This window comes from Condylura cristata, unplaced genomic scaffold, assembly GCF_000260355.1.
Source record: "Condylura cristata isolate star-nosed mole 26May11 unplaced genomic scaffold, ConCri1.0 scaffold00019, whole genome shotgun sequence".
NCBI lineage: Eukaryota > Metazoa > Chordata > Mammalia > Eulipotyphla > Talpidae > Condylura > Condylura cristata.
Window position 1 is genome coordinate 40,674,655 of NW_004567120.1, and position 17,958 is coordinate 40,692,612.

The 17,958-nt window shown below is 54.2% G+C and overlaps 1 protein-coding gene across 1 annotated transcript in view; it reads left to right on the forward strand.

The window, feature by feature from the left end:
• LOC105853853 (melanoma-associated antigen 8-like) overlaps nucleotides 1–15,419 on the forward strand; it is a 188,863-nt gene extending 173,444 nt beyond the window's left edge. Inside the window, exons 6-7 of the mRNA XM_012727088.1 lie at nucleotides 15,038–15,169; nucleotides 15,259–15,419. Of these exons, the coding sequence (XP_012582542.1) occupies nucleotides 15,038–15,169; nucleotides 15,259–15,419 (293 nt within the window). The remainder of the gene's footprint in view (nucleotides 1–15,037; nucleotides 15,170–15,258) is intronic.
• The last annotated feature ends 2,539 nt before the right edge of the window (nucleotides 15,420–17,958 follow it).

A 17,958-nucleotide genomic window follows, 5' to 3' on the forward strand; every position in this document is an offset into this window, starting at 1 on the left:
CATTTCTGACCCTTTTCCATGGGTCCCTGCCAGAAGGTGCTTTCGTCTAGTGGCAGCTTTCAGGCCTTGCTTTGGGCCAATCCCTTTTGGGTGGACTTTTGCCCACGAGGGGACGGGTCACTTCAGGTGTTTGATTTAGAAGTTCTATTCTTTGTGTGCCACATTGAATATTCACTGTGTTAAAGTCCCTTTTCATTAAAGTTTTATATGTTTTGTCTTGTTGCGGCGGATGGCAGAACCCACTTAGAGCAGGCAGGTTTTGGGGCTTCAGGGGTGTCTCTCTCTCCCCCTGTCCTGGAACAGATTTGGGGTGCCCTATAACATTGTGACGTGGCAAATGTTCATTTCCAGACACGGTGTGACTTTGGAGCTCTGGACCTCTGCCTTCCTTTTTGGGGGGTGCTGCAAATAGCCCCTGGTCCCCACAGCAGAGTGGTGAGTTAGCAGCTCCGTAGGCCTGCAGATGATTCACTGACTTGCTGCAGTGTGGACACCCGCAGCTGAGAGGCCGCCAGCCTTGAGGCTGAAGGGAGGCGCCTCAAGGCAGATACTTTTCACTTTTCAAAGGTCAGTGAAATCACATACACAAAACACAATTGTTATCTCTTTGCTTGTCCCCAACTTGCTGCATGTAACAAATCAGTTCTCTTTGTCTGGGATAAATGGTGACTGCAAGTATTTTCGGGATTCCCTCTGAAAAAGCTGACATCTGTACAGCCTTAAAAATGGATGTGGGGAGCCACTCCTGACACAGTGCATTACCTGTCTCCTGTGAACTGGGTCAAAGATCTTTGGGACAAAAGCAGTTGTTTAAAAAAAAAAAATCAAGCCAATAATGTCTGAGAAGTAGTTGAGGACTTTTAGCTGGAAGAAGCGTGAGCTGGTTCCCTGCTCATCCTCCTCAGAGGTTCACTAGTCTTGCACCAAGGGGAGCTCAAGCTTGCGAACACTAGTCAGGTCTTTTCTTGAAACTTTGACTGCCTCTTCCTTTTTCCCTCCACCAAACCCCTAACATTATCCTCCTTGGAACATGTTTTAGGATTTCTACTTGAATATGTGCACCCCGACTTGTAATGGATACTGTTGAATAAGAAAACCCCACTGGGTGAACTTTAAAGATCTAAGTGCTTTTATTAAAGGGTCCAGGAGTCAGGCTAACATCCCACATTGCAAGTCTAAGAGCCCCAGCAAAGAGCCATACAAAATGAAGTTTTTAATCATCAAAAAAGAGGACAGGACAGGACAAAGATTATTTTTAGCCTTTAGGGAGGGTAGGAGGGCTTTGGCCTATAGGTGACTTTAGTAGTACTGAGCAGGACATTCCAGATCGGTTTGGAATCCCAGCTATGTGAAAGCTGTAGTTGGGTTAAGTATGGCGCCTTGGGGGGGGGGGGGCTTGGCATAAGCAACTCCATCTTGGGCTTGTTGTCCCTCTTTGAAACAACACCCCCGCCCCGCCAACACATGCTGCTTTTTTAACGGCCTCCTGAATGTTTACATTGACCCCGGTCACCCTGAACAGGGTGGAGTGGAGTGTGGGGGTGGCCCTGACCTTCCTGACTCTCACTGCCAATCAGACAAGCCTTACAAGCCTCATCTCAGCGTGCCCAGCACATGTCGGGTGCGGTAGGAAAGCTGTGGGGTGCTCTTTGCCATAGAGTTCTAGGAAGGTAGAGTTGGAATCATCAGGCTACAGCCAAACCAACCCACGCTGGGGGAAGGTAGTGAAGGCCATGCCCGCTAGACGTGCCAGACACCTGCGCAACCACTGAGCCAGGCACAGGCCTCAACACAAGAAAACCAAGGGGAGCAACACAGGGCCCTTCGGTAGCAAGCAACATGGGAATGCTGGGCTTCTGGGGGTCTCCCTATCCCATTTAAATTCTTCTTTAGCTGCCAACAAGTTAACATCAGCAAAAAAACAATTTAATATATACATATAGAGCATTAGGATAGCTGTCAATTCTAAAGCAAATGAGACGGACCATGGGTTTACTCTTCCTAAGCTACGACGGGATAGGAGCCTAGTGTCAAAGACAGAGCGGGGGTGGGATGGGGCTCAAAAATGAAGAGAAGGTGACTCAGAGGACAAAACCAGATGCTTTCGATGTATGCCCTTCCATCAGGTAGACTTCTCTGATAAAAAATGGCTATTTCTGGAGACCCCCCTGAGTCTGGGTAATGTTCGTTCTGTAAGGAGAGCAAGTCTCTCTTTAAGCCTTGATTGACCTTAGTGCCACATGACAAGGTGAGCAGGATTGGAAAAGCATGCTCTGGACAACTCGGACATCTGGACTTAGCTGGACATTTGGGGAGAACTATCTTTTAGGTGCACTGGAAAGAGGACATGAAAAAAAGCCAGCTGAGGAAATCCAAGGAGAGGTTGGCTAGTCCGGCTGACTGTGGTCTGACACGTGGCAGGAGGAAACAGGGACGATGTGACTTCCTTTTACATTCAAATGCCAAAAGTTTAGAAGGAGTATGTGAAGCAAGCACGCAATGAGGAGTTACAATCTGTGGATGCAGCTAAGCCCATCTGAGGAGGGCAACATATGTAGTACCGGCCCACATGAAAAAGCCAGAAAACTCCCCAGTAAAGAACCTTATATTACACCCAAAGACACTTGAAAGGGCGAGACAAGCAAGACCTGAAGTTAAAAGGAAGGAAGGAACAAAAATAGCAGTGGAAGTGAGCGAACTAGAGATCAAAAAGACGATACAAAAGAACAAGGAAAGTCTGCATTAGTTCTTCAAAAAAGTAAACAAAATAGGCAAACTTGTAGCTGGGCTAAGAAAGAAAACATCAATAAACAGAATCAGAAATGGAAGAGGAAAATGACCCCAGGTGGCATATAGGGGGTCACAGAGATCACTAGGAATAGTTAACTGCCAATAATTTGGCAGCCTTGAAGAAAGGGCTAGATCAGCATGGCGTGCGACGTCAGGACGGAGCAGAAGAGCCGCCCACGCTGAGCACAAGCTCAGACACCAGACTCTGAAGTGGCACTGACAATCCTTCCCTGAAGCAAAAGCCCAGGGCCAGACGCTTCACAAGCCAATCCCTAAAGAACATATGTCCATTTAGCCACGTTGTTTCTAAAAAGGCAAGAGGAAAAGCAAAAAAAAAAAGGAAAATCCAACGAGAGGGATTTTTCTCGGAATCATGTTATGACGCCAACATGACCTTAGTATTGAACCAGGTAAAGCTCAGTATCAGCCAATATCTCTGATGAACATCAGTAAGAAAACCTCCCAGACACTAGCAAATTCAACAATTTTCCATTCAAAGTGCTAGAATTCCACACCTCGTCGGGATTGTATACACCAGCTGCCTGGTGACTTCCCACCTGGAGCCTGTCCATCGCTCCCCATGGACGGTGGGGCAAAGGCCAAGCCTGCCGGGGGGTCCTCCCTGACCCGGTGTGCAGTGGCCCCCGTCCCCCTTGTTACAGGTGCCATGGCCAGAGTCACTCACAGGGCTGCTCCCACTAGAACCACCCGTCACCACGTTTCATTGCAAACCCCACGCCGAGCAGCCACCATCAGCGCCCCGGCACGGCTGTTCCTCCCACCCCGTGCCCGGCGGCCTCTGGGCACAGTAAGGGCCTTTCTTCCGGGCGTGGGCTGGGCTGTGTGAGGGATCCTGGGACTGCGCGCTTGCCTCCCTCTTCTGCACTCTGGCACAGTTGGCAGGAGTTTATCTAGGAGACACCAGACTTAGTTGGGGAGACAGACCCAGCCTGCTTGGCGGAATCTCCCCCAGTCAGACTCAAGGTCAACGGCTGCCGTGCGCGTGGGGCACTCCCAGGCCGGCCTGGGATCCCGCCTCCTCTGCCGCCCCAGAGCCCGCACACCCTCCCCCCATTGCACCATCTTGCTCGGCCCCGGGGTGCCCCACCACCTTCGCGCCTGTCTCTTGGTCCGTGGTGCCAAGCCAGTCAGGGTGGAAACGATTCGTCAGGGCAGGAGGCTGCAGCATCAGAAAGGGGGGGCACCTGAGGAAACCCGGAAGCCTTTGCTGGTGGACTTTTGGAAACTGCACACTCACCAGTGCGCACACGCATGAGCTGGCGCGCACTCTCGGTGCGAGCAGGCGCTCAGGTGTGCACGCAGCCAACCTTGCACTGGCACCCGCACACGGGCACACGGGCACACGGGCACACAGACCACGCGCACGCACTCCTGCAGCAGCCTCACCTGCATCATGTGCCTGGGCCCACAGGCCTTTTGCCACCCTCCAACCCACCGCCCACCTGCCTCTCCAGTCCCTCTCTGGTGGACACGTGCAGGCAAAACACCTCTGCCCTGCGCGGGCTTCCGTCCTCCGCTGCCCCAGCGCTTCTGCCCTCCCACCTCCGCCGCCGACAGCCCCCCCCCAGCGGAACGGGACCTGCTTGGAGGGTCTGATGTCACGCCACCCGTCCCCCGCCACTATCCCTGAGTCCTGTAGTCCCACTGGGTGCCGGGGCCCTCGGGCGGCTGCTGGACAGGCTCTGGCGGCGCCCGGCCTCATGGCTTGTGGCGATTGGCTGGCGATGCGCCCCATTGCTGCCGAGCATGGGGAGCCCAGAGGGGCAGCGGCCTGGCCATCCCTACAGCATCGCGTGACCCTGAGAACACAGTCCGCACACGAACGCCAGGCTCCCGGCCTCTCCGCTTTGTGTCCTGGGCAAGCCCGCGCCTCTGGGCTCTTCGCGCAGCGTAACCAGGGCTGGGCTTGGGGCTTCTGCTTTGTTTCACTGGCTTCAGCTTTTCTTTCCACCTCACAGGATCATCCTCTGCTTTGCTGGGACGTTAGGGAAAATGGCGGTGCAGCCCAGCTTCACGGCCAGGATGGAGTCCGACTGTCACGTGGCTAAGGTGAGCGGGGCCAGGCAGTCACGGCGCCCCGGCACTGGAAGGACTGGGCAGCACGCTGGGGGCAAATCAACTGGGCAGGGAGACACGCAGAGTTGGGGCTGTTCTTGAGCCTTTAGATGCTCACTCGAGGCGTAGTAACCGGGTGTGGGGGTCTCACCTTCTGGAGTCCATAGCTGCTCTCCCACGGAATAAGGGCCTGTTAGGATTGGGGCGCTTACTCCATCTAGCCCCTATTTAGCTCTCATAAACACCCGACTTTCTAAACTTGCAACCGCTTTTTTGTGGGTCTTCATAGAAAGGCCCCCTAAAGCACACAGCCCCCCTCCCCTGTAGCTGTCAGCCCCAGTTCCTCTGAAAAGGCTCACATTTTCTTCTCCTCAGCATGTGTAAGGAGACCGGATGGGAGGGCCTCATCATGAACTGGTGGGGTGACTGAGGCCAGGCATTCGCCAGGCCCGCCAGACAGAGAGAAAGGGGCTCGTTCTTCCCACGACTACCTGTATGTCTTAGCTGACCTTGGCACTGACTGGAGCCTGGGCTTTGGGCACAGCTGAGTGGTTTCTTGTCCTCATCGGCGTGTCACTGTCGTTGCTCCGCTCAGGCTGGTCTGGTGGGGGTCTCCGATGCAGGGGCTTCTACTTGGCAGCTGGCCCCAGCACAGCCAGCTGTTGCTGTAACAGGACAGGTGCACCTGCCCGGAGCCGCGGGCCCTGCCTGGGCTAGCTGCGGGCGGCTGGGGGATGCAGCCCCCAGGAAACCCACCCAGGTGGACACCCAGCTGCACCCAATGCTCCGTTTGAATGGACGAAGCTGGGTGGGGGGCTTCATTGTGATCAAACATGCATTTTTGATGAGATTTGATGTTGGTTGTTTCTCATTTATAATATCTGGAGGATAAGACTTTCCAAGCTGGGCAGGCAAACGAGGTGGCTCCGGCCTGCTGCCGGAGCTGTAGTTCAGGTGGGCTGTTTGTCGGAGGTGACAGTCCCTGGGAGGGGGCTTGGTGAACAGAAACCCTGTGGAAATGAGGTCAGGAGGCCAGAAGAGTTTTCCAGTTAAAGTACAGTCAGCAAACTACAGGGCCGCCTCCCTGTCCCCAGCAGAAGAGAGGGCACCACACCCCGCAGTGCCTCCAACGGCTACAGTCTTACCTTGCTAACAGCACGGTCAGTTCTGAGAAATACGTCACTGCGGGCGGACGTCGCAGCACGCATGTCCACAGGCCGAGATGGCGGCGCGGCCCCGGCACTCTGGCCCAGGACCCAGCCTAGGGCCCAGCTCACGCAGCCTGTTGCTCAGCGAGGCATGCCGGTGGGTCAGGTCTGCTCTGTGATCGGCAAGTGCGCATGAGTCTTGACATGAGTCCACGCCCACTCGGCAAACTGCCCTCTGTTGTTGTTGCCAATAAATCCATCTTGTTGGTAAAATAACTGATTGCTTTCTGTTTGAGGTCAACGGCTTAAATCTATTTTCCATAGCCGATTGGGGAGAGGTGACTTTTGACTAAAAATGCTTTTTAAGAGCAAATTGCTTTTACCATTAGTCTCTGCCCTCCTTCCACCTGGTTGCCATGACAGCCACCATTCCTCTCCAAGGGGCATTCAGGTACAGGGGGATCAAGAGATGGGAGATACTGGGTGCTCTTGCTTTACCTCAATTGTTGCGTGTAATCTTACTTCAAAAATATAAAGACAATCAGCCTAAAAGGCTGTTGAGCTGTGGCAGAGGAAACTCTAGAGGCCATAGTGAAGTGAGAGCACTGTGGGTATGTTACAGGGCAGGGAGAGGGGCACCCCTGAACCCCCAAACCTGCCTGCTCTAAATAGATTCTGCCATCTGCCTCATCAAGATGAAACACATAGCCCTTTCATGCCGTGTGAGTTCAATCCCCGCCTGCCCTGGAGGAGATCCACATGGCGCGGCAGACCTCTCCTGACCTGCCCCTGCTCCCCTCAGCAGTGAACTTCGTCTATCTGCCTGTTCTGCTCCCCACTCTGTCTCTGGTGAATCCTCTCACCCGTCGCATCTCTGGCCTGTACCCCAGTTCTGTATGAATAAATAATGAGTGTGCAATACAGAAAAGACAATACAGTTTCCAAGTCCAGCACCCAAAGTTTTTACCCACTCGTGGCTAAAAGTTCAGCCAAATGGGACCCAATGCAAGGCCTGAAAGTTTGCCCCACGACTGGTGGGGACCCTGAGAAAAGGGTCAGCAATGGCCAGACAGGTCTGGGAGGGAGGAAGAGAGCAACATCAAACCAAGGCGAAAGGCGCCCCAGTCCCCTCCCCGCGGGGCTCCCCCACATCTGCGCCCCCCAGAGCAGGGCCAAGAAACAGGAGCCGCTGCTCCGCTGCTGCTTCGCGTCTCTGCTCCCGGTGCCCCCTCGGGTCTCCTCCCGGCTCCATCCTGCCCCCTTCCTCCTCAGTCTCCTCTCCAGGTCTCCTCCCTGCTCAGCTCCGCCCTCCTCTGGGTGGGGCAGGGAACCCGGGGCCTCCCCTTTCTGGGGGGGGGGGCTGTTACAGGTGAGGGAAGGATTCCCACTGGTGAGTCGTGCCTGAGACAGGATGTGAGGCCCTTGTTCCTGCGGGTGGCAGTGGTGTGAGTCTCCCCTAAAGCCCCAGGAAGACCCGCGCCAGTTGTTCAGCTTCAAAACCTGACAGCTGCCTGGCCCCACTGGAGGATTTACTGGTCAAGAGGGAGCCAGCTATGGGTGGACAGAACTGGGCTTTCTGTGTCCCACACTGGGCTTCAGAGTCATCTGGAACATCTTCAAGAAAAGCAATAAAGAAGGGTCAAACTCAATTGCTAGAAACCTCCCCAGCCCTCAGCGTTTGCCTTCAGCCACCTGCAGGTGCTCTACAGAGTGACTTCCTGCCAGGTAGTGAAGATTCCAGGCGCTGTCGTGTGCGTTTTGCTTCCAACAGAGCAGGTTCCTTGCTGTCCTGACAGCACAGCCAGTCACAATGTCACTGCCCGGTCCTGTGTGCATCACACCCCTCATGCCCGACTGTCACAACAGCGAGTTAGTGCTGTGGACTGTGTATTTGTGTCCCCCCAAAAGTCATGTTGAAGTCCCAACCCCCATAAGGTAGTACCATCGATCAAATGTTAGTGCCTCCCCCAAAGTGATATACTGAAGTCTTAACCGCCCATGATGGTGTTTGGCGGTAGAGTTTTGGGGAGATGATTAGGTCAGGGGGATCGCAAGCTCTGAACGGGACTAGTGCCTTAGAAGCAGGGCCGCCCAGATGTCTGTCTGTGGTGTGAGGACATGGCGAGATGCTGGCCATCGGTGAGCTGGGAGGGGGCACCCCAGGGAGGTGCCTTGAGCTGGGACTGCCCCGTCTCCAGAACGATGAGCATTGAACGTGTGTCGAGCAGGTCACCCAGTCTGTCACCATCTTTAAAGCAGCCCAAAGTAAGATGGTTGGAAAACAAATGAACAACCAGAAACCCTTCAGCCACAACTGCCGCGAGGGCCTTGGAGACCGAAGAGCCGACATAGCGGTCAGGCGGAGCTGCCCGACAGGGAGCCCCCGCACAGCTCAGGCGGCCGAGAGCTGCTCTGTTGGTTTTCGTTGCCTGCAGGCAGGGTGGAAGGGGCCGGCAGGCGCTGAGCATTGGCATCTCCGCAGCGTCCACTCTGTGGCCAGGGAAAGGGCTGGCTTGGGACACTCACACCCGCAGCCACCGAGCCTCGGGCTGGGGCGGGCGCAGCTCCCGTGGCTGCCTCCCTGCGCGTACAGGAAGCCCCCGAGCCAGGCCCGTGCTGGAGACGGGCTCAGGGGGAAACAGAGATGGCCTGCACAGCTCACCAGACACAGACAAAGGCAGCCCCAGGTCAATTGCTGCTCAGTGTGCTGATGGCAGCGAGGACGGTTCACGTCGGTGCCGCTTGTCTGACACGCTCTCCCACCCACCCTCGCTCATTTCCTTCTCGTCAGGCAGAAAGCAGACACGAGGACCTCACCAGGATGACTTGCTAGGAATTAATACTGTGGTTTGGTGTTTATTGTTTCTTTTCAGATTTTATTTATTTACGCCCACAAGAGCTGCTGAAGGGGCAGTGGGTGACAGGAGAGGTCTGCTGTGCCCTGGGGGCCACTCTGGCTGGATATGGAGCTGCTGCTGCAGTGGCTACGAGTAGCTTGGCAGAGCAGAGGCTCACCCCTTGTGTTGCCAGGGGGGGCCTCACTGGGTAGATGTTTATGGCAAGTGACACTGGTGCTCTACTTACGCAGTGATGGAAATTCCCTTTTAAGTTTTGGGGCTCTCCCTGGTGGCACAATGGGTTAAGGTGCAGCACTATAAAGCTCTCTGCAGCCACTGCAGCACAAGTTCGAGCCCCAGCCACGGAGGTGACCCACAGGGAACGGCAGACCTCTCCTGACCTGCCCGCTGCTCCCTTCAGAAGTGTATTTCGGTTAATCTGCTGGTTCTGCTCCCCACTCTGTCTCTGATAAGTCCTCTCACCCCCTGCACCTCTGGCCTGTACCTCAGTTCTTGTATGCGTAAATAAATCTTAAAAAAAAAAAAAAAAAAAAAACGACCCTCCCTGGTGGCGCAGCAGGTTAAAGCACTGCAATGAGAAGCTGAAGCCACTTCCGCATGAGTTCGATCCCCGCCTGCCCCGGAGGAGATCCACATGGCGAGGCAGACCTCTCCTGACCCGCCCGCTGCTGCCCTCAGCAGTGGACTTCGTCCATCTGCCTGTTCTGCTCCCCACTCTGTCTCTGGAGAAGCCTCTCACCCTCCGCATCTCTGGCCTGTACCCCAGTTCTATATGAATAAATAAATAAATCTTTAAAAAAAAAAACTTTGGTGAAAATAGTGACTCAACTTAAGGAGAATCTGGAAGGGAATCACAGCACAGTGCATGCATGCGAAACCACAACGTTGGGAGGCTCCGGACCAAGTCCCCCTGGAGGCTCCTTTCTGCGCTGAGATTCCTGAGCTATCTGAACCAAAGGTCAGCTGGTGGGAGAAAATATTTGCCGATCATATTTGATAGAGGACTTATATCCACAAATTACAAAGAATTCAACAATACAAAGACAAGCCAATTCCAATTGTGCAAACGATCTGAAGACATTTCCCCGGTGATGTGCCAGTGGGCACACAAAAGGCAGGGCGGGCCACAAGTCATCGGGGAAATGCCAGTGCGCTGCTCGCCAGGCTGCCATTTCCAAAGAAGGAAAATCGTCGACGTGAGGGTGTGGAGACCTTGAGCTTCCACAGGTGGCTGCTGGGATGTGAAGTGGTACAGCCACTTAGACAAAGTCTTCCGTTTCTCAAAAAGCTAAACCTAGGTACTATATGACCCAGAAATTCTACTCCTGGGAATAGGCCCGAGAGCGCTGAGAGCATGTCCACGCAAAGACTTGTACACAAATGTTCACAACAGCATTATTTGTAACAGCAAACTGTGGAAGGAGCCGAAATTCCATGAACAAATGAATATGAACAAAATATGGCATACCACAACCTTCTAGAATAGAAGCCAGGTGTGATATGATCCCAGTGGCAAAGCCCTAGAGACAGAAAGCAGATTTGTGGCCACAAGGGCCTGGGGGTACTGTGAGCTATCTGCTAATGGGTTTCTGTTTGGCTTGATGGAAAGGTCTGGAATTATATAATGTCTGTGGTTGTACAACCTTGTGAATCTACTAAAATCTGTACACTTTCAAAGGGTGATTTTACAGTTCATAAGTTACACCTCACTTTTTAGAAATAAACAAAGTAGAAAAAAAAGGTCACTTAGGATCCTCAGTGCCTGCCAGAGAAATGCTTATTTAGTGTTAACTTTGCTGAGAGCCAGGAATCAGCACCCGCTGGCCTGTTTTGCCCAGCTTCTAGAACTTGCTTTTTTTAAGGCCTCTTTGACCTTGATTTCTTTTTTTAAGATTTTTCATTTATTTATGCGCACAGAACTGGGGTACAGGCCAGAGGTGCAGGGGCGGCGAGAGGATTCACCAGAGACAGTGGGGAGCAGAACAGACCGACTGACGAAGCACACTGCTGAGGGGAGCAGCGGGCGGCTCAGGAGAGGTCTGCCACGCCATGTGGGTCAGCTCCAGGATGGGGATCGAACTCTCACTGAAGCAGCCACGTCTGGGCTTAATTTCACAGTGCAGCGCTCCAACCCGCTGTGCCATCCGGGAGGGCCCCGACCCTGATTTCTGCGCTAAGCTGGGAATGTGTGCAGGGAGACATACCGGACTAGGACTCAGTTTGCCATTGCCAAGGAGACACAGTGCTGAGGGAAAATGTCTGTCAGGAATTCTGGAGAGGCTAACTCTTTGTGTAGGAATACATATTCTGAACCTCAGCAGGCAAAGGGTGGCATCCCAGCACCCTACTTCCTGGCTGTGTGACTCCAGCAAGTGGATCTCTTTGAGGCACCTTGTCTGTCTAAAAGCAAGGTAAACCCAGCACCCACCTCCCAGGATTGTGAGGATTAAGTGCACATAAAGCCCTTTGCGCAGTGCCTGATGTGATTTGTCATCAGTCCTCACTTAACGTCGTCAATAGACTCTTGGAAACTGCGACTTTAACTGCAACTACGTAGACTGAAACCCACTTGACCATAAGCTAATTGGTACAAGCAACACTTCAGTTCCAGTGGCAGGTTTCCAGTCAGAGAAACACCAGGCCTCCCTCTACGTTAAAGACACAGCACACTTGTAATACGAAACTATCATTTTGCCCATCTATCCACTCGTCTTCCAACCTGCTTCACCCAGTCCAAAGTCTCAGGGGGCCGGAGCCGAATCTTGGCAGCTCAGGGTCTGGGGGGTGGGACCCCGCCTAGGACAGGCCGCCCTTCACCACCACCATGGGGCGCTCACAGCCACAGCCGCGCGGGGACTGGGACTTGGGACACGTCCGGGAATCTCTCTTGTGTATCTTTGGGATGTGGGGAGGAACCCCAGAACCTGGACAAAGAGATGTGGGGGGGACGTGCCCACTCCATGCAGACAGAGACCCTACCCGAATCCAGTGTTTTCTCTTATCAACACTATGAGGAAACAGCATCTTATAAAATGATATTTCGTCGAGGACCTGCTGTGCTATTAATAGACGGTCGCCACCAAATGGCTGGGTTGGGGGAGGATACCACTGTGGCTAGCAAACCAGAGCTCTCAACTTAGGGGCGCTGGCCCTCCTTGCAGCTCCATGACCTCGGGCAATCACCTCCCCCATGAGCCTCCGTTTCTTCATCTGCTTTGCCCTGGTGCCAGAGTAGCAGCCGAAAGTCTGTCTAGGGGGAGAAGGTTTCTGTGTCAGACAACTCAGTTCCACAGGCCTCAAAATGGCACCTCCCGGGCCAGCAGCTGCCCACTTTTCCAGCCTCACTCTGTGGGAGCAGCCTGGCCGTGACCCAAGTGGCGGGGGGAGGAGGGGCGCGCTCAACCGAGAGTGGCAGCCTGGTGGTGTAGCCCAGGGGCCCAGGCATGAATGGTCACAGACTCGGACCCCCAGTCTTGGGCCGGGTCCCCACCTTTCTGTCTGCTGGGAGTAGAGGCTGCTCTTTGGCATGGGGCTGCCTTTCCTGCCCCTCCCCGCAAGGACGAGACTGAGGCCGGGCCCAGGCTTTCTGCCGCCAGCCTCGTGGCTGGTGTCACTCCACTCCACGAAGAGGAGCCCACTTGGGCACTCACACCCCCGGTGCGCTGAGTCCTCTGTGCATCGTCCAAGAGCGCCGCCTGCCCTGCTGAAAGAGCTTTCAAAATAAAGGAGTCCCTGGCTGGAGTGTGTGGGGTGGGGGTGACCTAAACAGGACCTGATTTGTGAGCTCCTTCTTGTCTGCAAGCAGCTCCAAGTGGGATCTTTCATTACAATTGTTGACTGTAGGAAAACAGACAAAACCTACAATTCTCATTTTTACTGATTCCAAATGCCCAGTTTTGTGGCATGAGTGTGTTCACGGGGCTGGGCAGCCGTCACCACCGCCCATCATCCACCTCTAGATCTTTCTCACCTTTGCCGACTGAATCTGTCCCCATTAGACATCACCTCCCTCTTCTCTCCCGACTCCCTAGCCCCTGGTCCCCATTCTTCGACTTCCTGTTTCGATGATTCTGACCCCGCTAGGGACCTCCTGGAAGTGGAATCCTACAGTATTTGTCCTTTCTGACTGACTGGCTTGTTTCACTTAATGCAATGTCATGGAGGTTCATTCAGGTAGTAACGTGTCGGAATATTTGCCCTTTATAAGGGTGAATAATATTCTATCATATAGTTTATCAAGTGTCACTGATGACCAGGACCCATGTGAGAAATGCAGCATGAAGCGTTATTCGAACGTCATGGAGTAACTTACAGATGCCTGGGTGGTCCAGCCCCTTCACACGGGGCAGGATGGTATAGGCCACAGGCCATCATCCGTTCAGTCTGTCATTGATCAAAAGGCCATAGAGCGACAAGTGAGGGAAAACAGAGACGGCCATTGGGAGAGAAGGACACTGAGCAAGGTGAGGGGCCTTTCCTATCTCCCCCCGTCGGGCAGCAGGGATCCTAGGGGCCTCACTGAAACAGAGAACTGCTGTGATGCCCCGTCTCAGAAGCGAGTGCACCAAACCTGCCTTCCAGCCCTCCATCTGGGAAGCTTCGAGAAGGGTGGCCTGCCCGCTGGTCTGACAGCTTCTACATGCACCTGTCTTTACAAAGGCCTTCAGTGCCCAGCAAGCTGATGGCTAAGAGGTGGAATGTGCCGGTGGAAGGGCACATTAAGCCCGGCCATGGCCACCACCACACAGTTCGCAGTGGATCTTAACAGTAACCCACTGGCCAAGTCTCCGCTATCTCATTCTATCCACCTTCGTGGAAAGGCAGCCTCCTCGAAAGCTATTTGCCCAGGTGCTCAAACACACACACATTCACGTCTGCTCATTTTCTGAGAAAGCCGCCAGGGCTCCTACCTCTCACAGAGCCTTTATGGGGTTCCTTACGTTGACCACACTTGAGAAAGAAGGGTCAGGACATGAATTTCAGACACCCAGACTGGGCGGGACCTCTGGGTAATAAAGAGCCAAAGTTTCTCTTCTTCAGAGACAATGTTTGACCCCCACGCCCTTGGCTGGTGGTTCAGAGAGTTTCGTGTCCTCTGAGGAGAGGGCAAAAGAGGTACTGGGGGCTAAGGAGTCAGGCGTCAGGACACGGTCCACGAGGAGGTGAACCATTTAATCCGGTCACCTTTCCTGAGACCCTACAGCAGGTCCAGCATGTGACGGCACTGTGGGAAACGGACTGGGAGTGGCTGAGAGCGGCCAGCACAGGCATGGAGCAGGCCAGCACCCTGCGACGGCCGCCGACAGCCCGAAATGGTGGCAGAGTCCTGGGCGTTTGGTTCAGACTTGCTCTTGGAGGCCAGCCACTTTCTGGCCCGGTGCTAGCCCAGGACAGCGATGGGTGACAGGGCTGTGGATGTCTCTCTGGAGCCAGGGGAGCCTGGTCCCTACTCCTTGCCTCGCCTTCTCTCTCCCCACCCGCTGAGCAGGACGCTTTTTATAGGAGCCTGGAACAAGGTGACATGGGGCAGCAAGTCGACAAAGTGGGCTCCCACCTCCTGCCACCCCCTCGGGAGGCTGCCAGAGTGGCGGGTCGGGAGAGAAGGGTGAGGAAAGGCGCTTCGGTGGCGCCTCCCACTGAGTCTTTTAAAAATTTGAGACCTATTGGGAAGCGCCAGGAGGGGCTACAGGTTGGACAGGCCAGGCAGGGAAGAGGACCCTAAACAGAGCAAAACCACTTCGTTAGGCTACGCTGTAAGTACAAGCCTTTGCATTAAGAAAACACTCGATGGGATGAATAATTTAGTCTGCTGTGCCTTTTGTTTGGACCTAAGTGGGAAGACTGCCTGCTTTTAACAAACGGCTTCCTCCGTGGCCAGGACATGCCCTGAGTGCTGGACTCAGCCCCCACCCGAGCCAACTGCGTTCCCAATTAACACTTCTCAAAATGAAATTTAGGGTGCTTCCCCCCTTCTTCCTAATGAGGTTTCTTCCTTCCCTGCTGTCTTGCTACAAAGCTTGATGCCGTCTGAGTGTGTTCATATGGTGCTCGAGTGCGTTATCTGACCTTGATTGGTGTTTGGGGAGCCGGTTAAATAGATTACATGGGGGTTACCTTGGCAACTGTCTTCGCTGATTTAGCAATGCGGTTCATTCTTGGACACAGGACTCGCGGCAACTCTGCGACCCCACTGCTGTGCGTTAATCATTAACACCGAGTTCGACGTGGACTCTGCAGGCAGCCGCGAGGAGGCAGCAGCTGGGGAAGGGCTGGGCAGTCTCTTCGGCTACCACCGAGGTGGTCACCGCTGGAGGCCTTGAATGTGGGACCACAAGAAGAGGGAGTGGCTGGGACCCCTCCTGACACCTGTCTGTCCCTTTGCCCAGGGTCCTTCACGGGGGTCCAGCTACAGATGGGCTGGTGTGGAGATGTGCCCAAGGTGGCTTCCTCCCTCCGCCTGCAGGACAACCATCCTGTGGGGACCTGTGACCAGCTGGCCCCTCCTCCAGCACCAGCATCTTCACCAAAGGAGGCTGCAGAGGCTTGAGGCTCCACGGTGTGGAGACGCTGTTGCCGCTACATCCGTCTTGCTGTGTGACTTCGGAGGAGTCCCTGCGTGTCCCCACCAGGACCCTGGCCTCAGCTCTCTTTCCATATTTAATGGGGCACCATGGCAGCGCCACCTCCCAGAACCAGCAGGAACACAAAGCAGCTGGTCTGCACCCCTGCTAGGGGTCGTCACCTGGTCACTGCATGCTGAATTCGCTGTGACGGCTTCATGTGAAGCCCAGACTCCCCCTGTATCAGAAAGTGAGGCAGAGGCCCCAGGGGCCGACGGGTAAGGCTAGAACCCCAGCCCGCTGGCTCCTGCCTTGGGCTCCAGAGGGACACGTGTCCGGAGACTCAGCATTCAGGGCCAGAGGCACCCACTGCTCCCCCCAATGGGCACAACTCTCCGAGTTGGTGATTTGAGGCCCACCAGGTCCTTGGCCCTGTAAACTGACAGATGTCGGACGACAAGGGACAGTGTCGCCACAAAAGGAGAGCTGCTGTTCAGCATCTCACAGCCTGTAGGGGTCTTGGCCATTCAGCACAACAGGGTGACAAGAAGGCCCCACCAAGGACCCCATGTGCCCAGAAAGCACTTCCCATTTGCAAAGCAGGCTCACGTCCGCTTTCTTGGAGGGGGACTCAGGGACTTACCTTCCCACGTCATCAGTGGGGAAACTGAGGGCCAGAGAAGCTGGCTCCTTGATTTCTGTAGGTACACTCACTTTTACGTTTTATGAATAGTCGATGCCTCCATACAAGAGCCGAAAATGGGCCTCAAGGAGGATGAAGAGTGGATCGTTCCTACAGCCAGCTGAAAGTTGAAGTCAGTCATTCTGTTACACCACGACCTTAAGTTTTTTTTTTTTTTTTGACCTTAAGTTTTAAGTCAACCAACGACGAACACCATGAGAGCCGACCAGGGCCGCCAGCTCGTCACCTGGCAGCCAGGGGCCCCCGATCTTTGCCTGGAATTAGAAGGTCAAGGGGCTTGGGGGCCACACTCTGGCCGGAGCCCCGTGAAGTGGACACCCTTCCTGCCCAGTGACAGCCCTGCCCAGCAGTCCACAGGGCTTCCGCGTGCGCGCCCACGCTTGGAGTCTGAGTGGCAGCCAGGAGGGACACTCCAGCACGAGGTCGCGTCATGGAAGAGGACAAGCCCGTCAACACCAGCTCTCAAGGAGGAAGAATCGGGATGTGAGAACACCGAGCAATGAAAGGCACCATTTAAGAGGGAGATGAGGACGCCACAAAAATAGGTGTATTATTCGCCGTCCATCATCTTATTTGGAAAAGCAAAATGAATTGGGGATTTGCAGGCTCAGGGAGAGAAAGGACTTACAGAGAAGACAGTTTCTGCTGTTCACCCTTAAATAAATAGCTGCTGTTCTCGCTTGTTAAAATGTAAAATTTCCAGATCTAAATGTCAGAGAATTCTAGGAAAAATTGCGAAACCATTACTTCATAAACATGTAATTGTGCTATTACTGCTGAATGTGATGACATTCTATAAATATCATAGTTCAGGCCACACAGTCTATAAATAGACTCAGTTAATCACCGGAAATATATTTTATTTCTTGAATTATAATGGAGTAAATGACAAAGTCTCCATTTTCCAGGGGCGGTTGTAGTGGTATCTTTCCCTTGGCTGAGGCTCTGCGCTCTAAACAGTCTCCTGCAGCATCAAGACCAGGGCAGTGGGGGAGGGGTTTGGGCCCCTTGCCAGAGCCGCAGTCTAGAACCCTGGGAAGTGTTTAGACTAAGCTGCCAGGCCTGTCGCCCAACACTGGGCCCGTGGGGCCTTGGCACAACCCGCCGCGCCGCTCAGAGCATGTTGTGCACTCAAGCAGAAGGAAGGGCGATCCGGGACGCCGTCCAGCCAGTGCCAGGTCAGGTCGGAGGCTGACGGGGCAGGGCTCCCAGGTGGTTGAAAGTGAAGGCCCTAAGTTGCCTGTTGATGCTTTTCCCAAATCCCCTCCTCTAGCTGCCGGTTCGCACACCTCTCTGGGCTACAGTTTTGGCTATTTTGTAGCTTGAACCCTGCCCCAACTTACGTGGCAAAGAATCGGGCAGAGTGTCCTTCCACCTGGCCTCGCAAGCCTCAGCATGCTGTAATGGGGCCAGCTCAAGAAGGTGTGCTTCCTCTGAGGTCTCGGGGAGTCTGGTCGTGGAGTGGCATTGGCAGCTGCTTTCCTCTGGGCCTACGTCTCCCCATTTGTAAAGGGTGGGTCTGTGGTGAGATACAGCCAGACCTGCCCTGAGAAGACTCGCTCCAATTCTGACGTCACTCTAGGTTGTGACCTCCAGCAAGTCTTCTCCCTTCTCTTGGGCTCAGTTTTCCAATTGTGTTGAGGAAAAAAACCAGGAGGAACCTTGGTCCTTTCGCAATACGTGCAGCCGCGTGGTGGCTCGATCTGTCAGCCTCTCTCCTAAGGGACCCCCTGGAATCCCACCATCCAAGCATACAACGGGTTATGACTATTGTTCTAGGAAGATTTTTCTGAGAGCACTACTTACAGGTCCCTACCTTGACT